This window comes from Brachionichthys hirsutus, chromosome 18, assembly GCF_040956055.1.
Source record: "Brachionichthys hirsutus isolate HB-005 chromosome 18, CSIRO-AGI_Bhir_v1, whole genome shotgun sequence".
NCBI classification, from domain to species: domain Eukaryota; kingdom Metazoa; phylum Chordata; class Actinopteri; order Lophiiformes; family Brachionichthyidae; genus Brachionichthys; species Brachionichthys hirsutus.
In genome coordinates, this window is record NC_090914.1 from 1,593,909 (window position 1) to 1,603,189 (window position 9,281).

Here is a 9,281-nt window from a genome sequence, read left to right on the forward strand (position 1 = left end):
GGGGGGCTGAAGCCTGAAGCCCCCCTAAAATAGGCCTAACGACGCCACTGATTCAGGCTGCTTTAAATTTGTCTTCACATTTCAAAGGTAGAATTAGAAAGAGCAGCAGACCTCGTTCCCCTTCACACCGTCCACATGGTGATCCGGATCAAAAAGGTTCGAGATTGTTCCATGAAAAGTCAAAGTGAATCAGAGCTGATGTGAATTTTGAATTTATTTTTGAATCTGAAAATAGAAACCGGATTTTAGGGAACGCAAAGAAGCGCAAACCGGTTCAGACCCCAGAGCGACGTGGATGGAAGCCGGTTCCAGCTGGCTCGGTTGCCGTAGTAACGAGCTCCTTATAAATACTGTTGAGCTGACGCGGCCGCCGCAGTTCTGGTCGTAAAGCGGGCGGAGCAGGACCTCCTCGTGAAGGGAGTTGCGTGTTCTAATCCCAGTACCGGAGCTCATGGGCAAACTCTTCGTAAATGCTTTTTAAGGTAAGCGAGGCTCTTTGATGTGTCGACAATCTAATAGAGGTTTCCTGTCTTTGTCTGCCGGATGTAAACTTGTAGGAAGTCCAGTTCCGGTAGACGTTAAAGCGTAACGGAGAGGGTTTTGTTAGCAGCTGTTCACACGTAACATCGTTAATCCGGATTTAGTTTAATGACTCGGGGCGTCACTTTGTGTTCCCGATACTCGGTGCGAGCCTGGTTAAAGTTAGCTAGCTAGCGAGCTAAGAGTAGCATGTGTCTGATGTACCGACTCGCAGGTTAGCCGCATGCTAATCGATCACGTTTGATTAGCATGCGGCTTTTCCGTGAGTTCTGGCGCGTCCACGTCGCGCTGAACGGCGTTTTCATGGCGTGTTTATTAATCGCGACTGCGTTTCAGCCTCATGGCACGAACAGCTCCAACCGGAACCGGCACACGGCGCGTCGACGCGCAACTCAGTCGCTGATTGGTTCCGTTTCGTGACGTGGCCGGGGATGTAGAAAGGCGTGTATAATTGGCTCAAATGTTGACCGGGGCGTGGCCTAAGATGTCCGGTCAAACGGCGCAGCCGCATGTTTATTCTGGAAGCGATGAATCTAGATTTTACTGATTATTATTATTTTTATACATGTCCTGTAGTTCTTTCACGTGTCCTGTAGTTCTTTCACGTGTCCTGTAGTTCTTTCACGTGTCCCGTAGTTCTTTCACTTGTCCCGTAGTTCCTTCACTTGTCCCGTAGTTCCTTCACTTGTCCTGTAGTTCCTTCACTTGTCCTGTAGTTCCTTCACTTGTCCCGTAGTTCCTTCACTTGTCCCGTAGTTCCTTCACTTGTCCTGTAGTCCTTCTGGCCTCATGCCTTCCTCTGTGAGGAACGAGTGTTGCAGCGCTCCCTTCCTTACCCGAGGCGTTCTCCTCCCGTTTCTAGAACCCACGGTCTAGAAAAGCACGCTCTGGCTCCCCTGCAGGCCTTGAGTCTTACCTGAAGGGATTCCATTTCACCGGCGAGCCGCCTTGGCTTCTCTGCACCTGAATAACGTACTCCACACTCGGGTAAGCCTCTCGTTGCTTTACTCAAACTCGTACCGTTTTAGATTTGACGGCGAGCAGCGGACAAAACGCGCTGTGGCGATCCAGAGGGGGGGGAACAGATGCTGTTTTCCTCTTCCAGATTACGAGCGACCAATCAGAGGAGCTGTTTTGAACATGAACGCTGCAAACCCAGCCGAGTTTGGCTTCTCCTTCCTGGAGGAGGGCTTCACTGCCCGAGACACCGTCGGGCAGAAGATCAACGAGCTGTCGGTGACGGTGAGCCTCGCAGGAAACGCGGCCGCGTCACGCGGGGGGGGGGGGGGGGGGGCGTGGTTTGTAGCTGCACGCGCTCTACCATTCATCCACGCCGCTGCAGGACGAGCGAGACGCCTTCTACGTCTGTGACTTGGGGGATGTCCTGAAGAAGCACCTGCGCTGGACGAAGGCGCTGCCTCGCGTCACGCCGTTCTACGCCGTCAAATGCAACGACAGCCGGGTCGTCGTGGCGACCCTGGCCTCGCTGGGGACCGGCTTCGATTGTGCGAGCAAGGTGTGTGTGTGTGTGTGTGTGTGTGTGTGTCTCTGCTCCTCCCGGGCCCGTTTCCGGTATTGACGGCTGCCGCCGGTCCTTCCAGGTGGAGATTCAGCTGGTCCAGTCTCTGGGCGTGGCTCCGGACCGGATCATCTACGCCAACCCCTGCAAGCAACTCTCTCAGATCAAGTTCGCGTCCGCCCACGGCGTGCAGATGATGACGTTCGATAGCGAAGTGGAGCTTATGAAAGTGGCCCGCTGTCACGACGACGCCAAGTGAGCCACGCCCCAGACGCGACGGCTCCAGCGGCGTGTCGGCGCGCTCCTCACTGCTCTCCGTTTGCACTTCCTGCTCAGGCTGGTGCTCCGTATCGCTACCGACGACTCGGCGGCGCTGTGCCGCCTGAGCGTGAAGTTCGGGGCGCCGCTCAAAGCTTGCCGGGGCCTCTTGGAGAAGGCTAAAGAACTGGGGCTGGACGTGGTCGGCGTCAGCTTCCACGTCGGCAGCGGCTGCACCGATCCCGCCACCTACACTCAGGCCATCGCCGATTCCCGCTGCGTCTTCGCCATGGGGGTGAGTTGTGGAAACGCACGTGCAGCTGCGATGTTGGCGCTCGCCCCCCCCCCCGGTGGAGTGACGCCACGCTCTTCTGTGACCCCCCCCCCTTAGGACGAGCTGGGTTTCAGGATGGAGCTGCTGGACATCGGAGGTGGCTTCCCAGGATCTGATGATGGGAAACTCCAGTTTGAAGAGGTCTGAGGCTTTTCCAATTATTTCTTTTTTACAGTGCGTGTTGAGACGCTTACCTGCGGACGCGGTCTTCCCCTCTAGATCACGGCCGTAATCAATTCCGCTCTGGACAAGCATTTCCCTGCCGACCCGGCTCTTAAGATCATCGCTGAGCCGGGACGCTTCTACGTGGCGTCCGCCTACACGCTGGTCGTAAACATCATTGCCAAGAAGGTCATCGTGGATGAGGAGTCCGCCTCTGAGGGTAACGGCCTTGTGGGGGCGTGGCGTGGGCGTCTGGTGCGTTTTTAAAAGCGGTGGTAAAGAATGCTGCTTCCTTCACAGAGGAAGACAAAGGGACCCATGACAGGACCCTGATGTACTACGTGAACGATGGCGTGTACGGGTCCTTTAACTGCATACTGTATGACCACGCCCACTGTCTGCCGGTGCTACACGTGGTAAGTGAACCTCAAGAGCTGAAATGGTTCCAGAAAACACGCCCATGACCAACTAATGGCACCCTTCTACCCCGCCCCCCCCAATAGAAGCCGAAGCCAGACGAGCTCATGTACCCTTGTAGCATCTGGGGGCCGACCTGCGACGGCCTCGATCGCATCGCCGAGCGGTGCGACCTGCCCGACCTGCAGGTGGGCGACTGGCTGGTGTTCAAGAACATGGGCGCCTACACCGTGGCCGCCGCCTCCACCTTCAATGGCTTCCAGAGGCCCGACATGCACTACGTCGTGTCCCGCCCAGCATGGTGAGCAGATCTCCAGAAGCGGCCCCGTGGCGAACGGGTCCCGGCCGCGATCAACCGGTTTCTGTGCGTCTTGTCGCCTTCAGGCAGTTCGTGCAGCAGTTCTGCTCCGACGGCGTGCCGGCGGTCGCAGACGAGTCCGGCCCGGCGGAGCTGCCGGCCTGCTGCGGCCGAGAGAGCAACGTGGAGAATCCCACTAAAGCTTGCCAGAGCCATGTTGTATAAATGTACATGACAGAAATGCCCCCCCCCCCCCCCCCTCCCACACATTTTCATTTTCATTTTCTCTCCCAGCGTAGATGAGAATTCGAGGCCAGTTACTGAGAGAACGAGGGGCGTGTTGCGCAGACGTCGGGGATCAACCGTTCTATGAAATGAGGTCGACTCGGGAGATTAATGGTTACTGCAAATATTCAAAGTACCCCCCCCCCCCCCCCAAAACCGCTGCTATGTTAATACAGTATTTATGTTCCTTGATCTCCGCTTCTGTACAGAACCCGTCTGAAAACATGCCTTTAAGGCCGGGTCGAAACTAATGGGTGCAGCAGAAACGTGTCTGTGGCCCCACAGACCTTCAACCTGCAGCCCCTCGGGGATAAATCAAGTATCTCTAAAATGGAATTAAATTCGGGATCGACACTGCAACCGCTCTGCTTAATTGATCGGATTCTCTTGTAACCTGTTAAAGCCATTAAAGTATTTGTGGTTTTAAGAAGCCGTGACATTTGACCATTTACCTGAAGGACAGGACTGCAAATTTATTTTGCTTTCCTTTTTTTTTATTTTTTACATATTTTTAAAAAAAACAAATAAAGCCGGACCGAGGCCAAATTCTGTGTGGCGTTATCTTCCGTTCCGTTTCAGAGGTACTGCAGAAATCTCTTCTCTACGGAAGGAATTCATTTAAGCCGATCTGCTAAACTGTGATGTCAGAGCTGGTATATAAAACTATAAATGCTAATGTTAGCAGTGAGGCTATCTCCGGTTCTGGTACTGACGCTGCTGCTCCGCCTCCGCACGATGTGCCGGAACGCTCTCGATGCCACAAGGAGTTTCTGCAGCAGGTTTGGAGTCCGTTCAGGTTCTGTCACTGGTTCTGGGGTTCTTGGTGTCGGCCTGAGTGTCTCAGCGCTGTCAATGATGTTCTCGTCATTGTCTGGACATTAAATCATGTCTGAGCATTTTTCTTTTTTTTTTTTGTGAGGCCAAAGATGACCTAAAATGAATTCAAACTGAGGTAGACGACGCTCCTGATGTCGAGGAAACCCAACACTTTTAGATATAAATGCACCTTTTATAAATGCGTTATGCTTTTCCTGTCCACTAAGTGGAAGCAGAGAACACCAAGTAAACTTCTTTCTATCCACCGTGTCCTGTGATGAACGCTCAATGCACATTGGGAGTAAAACAAGTATCCCTGTAACTGAATATTTTATATATATATATATATATAACATTTGGTAGCTGCCTTCAGAACTTTTGTTCAAGAAACATTCAAGAAATCGCTAAGGTGAATTTGTTAAATTAGAAATTGTACTCAAAAATCACAAGGGAGACTTCCTGTTTCATTTGGGTCCAGAAACTTTTACGCTTTTGAGGCCCCATAAAGTGATTGTTTGTTATTATTGGTTATTTGGAAAAATAATTTATTGCTGAAAATTGCTTTGCTGATTGATTCCCCCCAGACTCGATCTATTTATGTGTGGCGTTGGGCATGTGGGGCTAAACGGAATGTCGCCAACAACGCCACTTTAGGACCTTCAACCTAAAGATCTATTTTGTGTTCCTTTGGTTCCCAGCTCGTTTTAGCAGGATTCCCACCCACAGGTCCGCTCACAGTGAAAACCAGCGCGGCAGTTAATAATTCAAAATATTTATTTAAGACTCTAAAAACGTCCTTAAAAACACTCAACGAACAAAACTAACAAATGAAAAGGAGAGACAAGGCAGTGACAGTCTACGGCCAACCCGCCTTCGACGGGGAAAACACAAATGAGGAAGCCGGAACGAGGGAGGGGAAGCACCTATATACGCCCCCCCCAATCAGTGGTAAATGGGCCACAGGTGCTCCCTCCCACACCTGCCTACCTAATTACATCCAATCATCCGGTTACATTCCTCCCCCCCTCCGAGTTATCGGTGCCCCACCGATAAATCATAATATAAAAACAAAACGGTTTTCTAAAAAACAGTCAAAAACCGGGCATCACCCAAAGGTCAGCGCCTGAGCCCCAGATACAACCGCGTACGCCACAAAAATGCGGCCCCAAAAGAACAGCCGGAAAGACCCTCAGTCTGTTCTTCCCGCTGGTGATTCCCCCCAAATGTCTGGCTCTCACGCCGAGCCTCGCCCGGTCGTTCCCCGTCCTCCGAGGGGCATCAGACCCAGCCACGCCGACCCCGCCACGCCGACCCCGCCACGCCGACCCCGCCACGTCGATCCCGCCACGCCGATCCAGCCACGCTCACCCAGACGCCGATCCAAACGCCGCTCCAGACGCCGATCCAGCCACGCTGCCATGCCGATGTCCACGCTCCGGCCTCACCTGGGCTGCGTCCCCCTCCATTCGCCGACGACCACCCGCTGCCAGAAGCTGCGTCACCCGGCCCCCAAGGTCCCGCAGCCCCCGCTCCATCACTGGACGATTTAGATTTTACTGATTATTATTATTTTTATACATGTCCTGTAGTTCTTTCACGTGTCCTGTAGTTCTTTCACGTGTCCTGTAGTTCTTTCACGTGTCCCGTAGTTCTTTCACTTGTCCCGTAGTTCCTTCACTTGTCCCGTAGTTCCTTCACTTGTCCTGTAGTTCCTTCACTTGTCCTGTAGTTCCTTCACTTGTCCCGTAGTTCCTTCACTTGTCCCGTAGTTCCTTCACTTGTCCTGTAGTCCTTCTGGCCTCATGCCTTCCTCTGTGAGGAACGAGTGTTGCAGCGCTCCCTTCCTTACCCGAGGCGTTCTCCTCCCGTTTCTAGAACCCACGGTCTAGAAAAGCACGCTCTGGCTCCCCTGCAGGCCTTGAGTCTTACCTGAAGGGATTCCATTTCACCGGCGAGCCGCCTTGGCTTCTCTGCACCTGAATAACGTACTCCACACTCGGGTAAGCCTCTCGTTGCTTTACTCAAACTCGTACCGTTTTAGATTTGACGGCGAGCAGCGGACAAAACGCGCTGTGGCGATCCAGAGGGGGGGGAACAGATGCTGTTTTCCTCTTCCAGATTACGAGCGACCAATCAGAGGAGCTGTTTTGAACATGAACGCTGCAAACCCAGCCGAGTTTGGCTTCTCCTTCCTGGAGGAGGGCTTCACTGCCCGAGACACCGTCGGGCAGAAGATCAACGAGCTGTCGGTGACGGTGAGCCTCGCAGGAAACGCGGCCGCGTCACGCGGGGGGGGGGGGGGGGGGGCGTGGTTTGTAGCTGCACGCGCTCTACCATTCATCCACGCCGCTGCAGGACGAGCGAGACGCCTTCTACGTCTGTGACTTGGGGGATGTCCTGAAGAAGCACCTGCGCTGGACGAAGGCGCTGCCTCGCGTCACGCCGTTCTACGCCGTCAAATGCAACGACAGCCGGGTCGTCGTGGCGACCCTGGCCTCGCTGGGGACCGGCTTCGATTGTGCGAGCAAGGTGTGTGTGTGTGTGTGTGTGTGTGTGTGTCTCTGCTCCTCCCGGGCCCGTTTCCGGTATTGACGGCTGCCGCCGGTCCTTCCAGGTGGAGATTCAGCTGGTCCAGTCTCTGGGCGTGGCTCCGGACCGGATCATCTACGCCAACCCCTGCAAGCAACTCTCTCAGATCAAGTTCGCGTCCGCCCACGGCGTGCAGATGATGACGTTCGATAGCGAAGTGGAGCTTATGAAAGTGGCCCGCTGTCACGACGACGCCAAGTGAGCCACGCCCCAGACGCGACGGCTCCAGCGGCGTGTCGGCGCGCTCCTCACTGCTCTCCGTTTGCACTTCCTGCTCAGGCTGGTGCTCCGTATCGCTACCGACGACTCGGCGGCGCTGTGCCGCCTGAGCGTGAAGTTCGGGGCGCCGCTCAAAGCTTGCCGGGGCCTCTTGGAGAAGGCTAAAGAACTGGGGCTGGACGTGGTCGGCGTCAGCTTCCACGTCGGCAGCGGCTGCACCGATCCCGCCACCTACACTCAGGCCATCGCCGATTCCCGCTGCGTCTTCGCCATGGGGGTGAGTTGTGGAAACGCACGTGCAGCTGCGATGTTGGCGCTCGCCCCCCCCCCCGGTGGAGTGACGCCACGCTCTTCTGTGACCCCCCCCCCTTAGGACGAGCTGGGTTTCAGGATGGAGCTGCTGGACATCGGAGGTGGCTTCCCAGGATCTGATGATGGGAAACTCCAGTTTGAAGAGGTCTGAGGCTTTTCCAATTATTTCTTTTTTACAGTGCGTGTTGAGACGCTTACCTGCGGACGCGGTCTTCCCCTCTAGATCACGGCCGTAATCAATTCCGCTCTGGACAAGCATTTCCCTGCCGACCCGGCTCTTAAGATCATCGCTGAGCCGGGACGCTTCTACGTGGCGTCCGCCTACACGCTGGTCGTAAACATCATTGCCAAGAAGGTCATCGTGGATGAGGAGTCCGCCTCTGAGGGTAACGGCCTTGTGGGGGCGTGGCGTGGGCGTCTGGTGCGTTTTTAAAAGCGGTGGTAAAGAATGCTGCTTCCTTCACAGAGGAAGACAAAGGGACCCATGACAGGACCCTGATGTACTACGTGAACGATGGCGTGTACGGGTCCTTTAACTGCATACTGTATGACCACGCCCACTGTCTGCCGGTGCTACACGTGGTAAGTGAACCTCAAGAGCTGAAATGGTTCCAGAAAACACGCCCATGACCAACTAATGGCACCCTTCTACCCCGCCCCCCCCAATAGAAGCCGAAGCCAGACGAGCTCATGTACCCTTGTAGCATCTGGGGGCCGACCTGCGACGGCCTCGATCGCATCGCCGAGCGGTGCGACCTGCCCGACCTGCAGGTGGGCGACTGGCTGGTGTTCAAGAACATGGGCGCCTACACCGTGGCCGCCGCCTCCACCTTCAATGGCTTCCAGAGGCCCGACATGCACTACGTCGTGTCCCGCCCAGCATGGTGAGCAGATCTCCAGAAGCGGCCCCGTGGCGAACGGGTCCCGGCCGCGATCAACCGGTTTCTGTGCGTCTTGTCGCCTTCAGGCAGTTCGTGCAGCAGTTCTGCTCCGACGGCGTGCCGGCGGTCGCAGACGAGTCCGGCCCGGCGGAGCTGCCGGCCTGCTGCGGCCGAGAGAGCAACGTGGAGAATCCCACTAAAGCTTGCCAGAGCCATGTTGTATAAATGTACATGACAGAAATGCCCCCCCCCCCCCCCCTCCCACACATTTTCATTTTCATTTTCTCTCCCAGCGTAGATGAGAATTCGAGGCCAGTTACTGAGAGAACGAGGGGCGTGTTGCGCAGACGTCGGGGATCAACCGTTCTATGAAATGAGGTCGACTCGGGAGATTAATGGTTACTGCAAATATTCAAAGTACCCCCCCCCCCCCCCAAAACCGCTGCTATGTTAATACAGTATTTATGTTCCTTGATCTCCGCTTCTGTACAGAACCCGTCTGAAAACATGCCTTTAAGGCCGGGTCGAAACTAATGGGTGCAGCAGAAACGTGTCTGTGGCCCCACAGACCTTCAACCTGCAGCCCCTCGGGGATAAATCAAGTATCTCTAAAATGGAATTAAATTCGGGATCGACACTGCAACCGCTCTG

General features: G+C 54.9%; 2 protein-coding genes across 2 annotated transcripts; both read left to right on the top strand.

Annotated features, from left to right (window-relative positions):
• Window positions 1-1,513: 1,513 nt before the first annotated feature.
• On the top strand, window positions 1,514-3,753 carry odc1 (ornithine decarboxylase 1). The gene is made up of 10 exons (XM_068751599.1): window positions 1,514-1,527; window positions 1,646-1,782; window positions 1,883-2,056; window positions 2,142-2,314; window positions 2,396-2,612; window positions 2,709-2,792; window positions 2,871-3,033; window positions 3,114-3,229; window positions 3,317-3,531; window positions 3,615-3,753. The coding sequence occupies exons 2-10, from the start codon at window positions 1,681-1,683 to the stop codon at window positions 3,751-3,753; spliced, it is 1,383 nt and encodes a 460-aa protein (XP_068607700.1). The 5' UTR covers window positions 1,514-1,527; window positions 1,646-1,680.
• A 2,862-nt stretch (window positions 3,754-6,615) lies between these two features.
• Window positions 6,616-8,855, top strand: LOC137907285 (ornithine decarboxylase-like). Its single transcript, XM_068751600.1, has 10 exons — window positions 6,616-6,629; window positions 6,748-6,884; window positions 6,985-7,158; window positions 7,244-7,416; window positions 7,498-7,714; window positions 7,811-7,894; window positions 7,973-8,135; window positions 8,216-8,331; window positions 8,419-8,633; window positions 8,717-8,855. Exons 2-10 carry the CDS (start codon window positions 6,783-6,785, stop codon window positions 8,853-8,855), a joined length of 1,383 nt encoding a protein of 460 aa, XP_068607701.1. The 5' UTR covers window positions 6,616-6,629; window positions 6,748-6,782.
• The last annotated feature ends 426 nt before the right edge of the window (window positions 8,856-9,281 follow it).

What these genes read in the sequence shown, in the direction of transcription:
- odc1 (XM_068751599.1), top strand. Translation starts at nt 1,681, where the DNA reads ATGAACGCTGCAAACCCAGCCGAGTTTGGCTTCTCCTTCCTGGAGGAG. An exon ending in GCTGCGTCTTCGCCATGGGG is followed by an intron (nt 2,613 to 2,708) that starts GTGAGTTGTGGA and finishes CCCCCCCCTTAG; the next exon opens with GACGAGCTGGGTTTCAGGAT. An exon ending in TGAGGAGTCCGCCTCTGAGG is followed by an intron (nt 3,034 to 3,113) that starts GTAACGGCCTTG and finishes CTTCCTTCACAG; the next exon opens with AGGAAGACAAAGGGACCCAT.
- LOC137907285 (XM_068751600.1), top strand. Translation starts at nt 6,783, where the DNA reads ATGAACGCTGCAAACCCAGCCGAGTTTGGCTTCTCCTTCCTGGAGGAG. An exon ending in GCTTCGATTGTGCGAGCAAG is followed by an intron (nt 7,159 to 7,243) that starts GTGTGTGTGTGT and finishes CGGTCCTTCCAG; the next exon opens with GTGGAGATTCAGCTGGTCCA. An exon ending in GTCTGCCGGTGCTACACGTG is followed by an intron (nt 8,332 to 8,418) that starts GTAAGTGAACCT and finishes CCCCCCCAATAG; the next exon opens with AAGCCGAAGCCAGACGAGCT.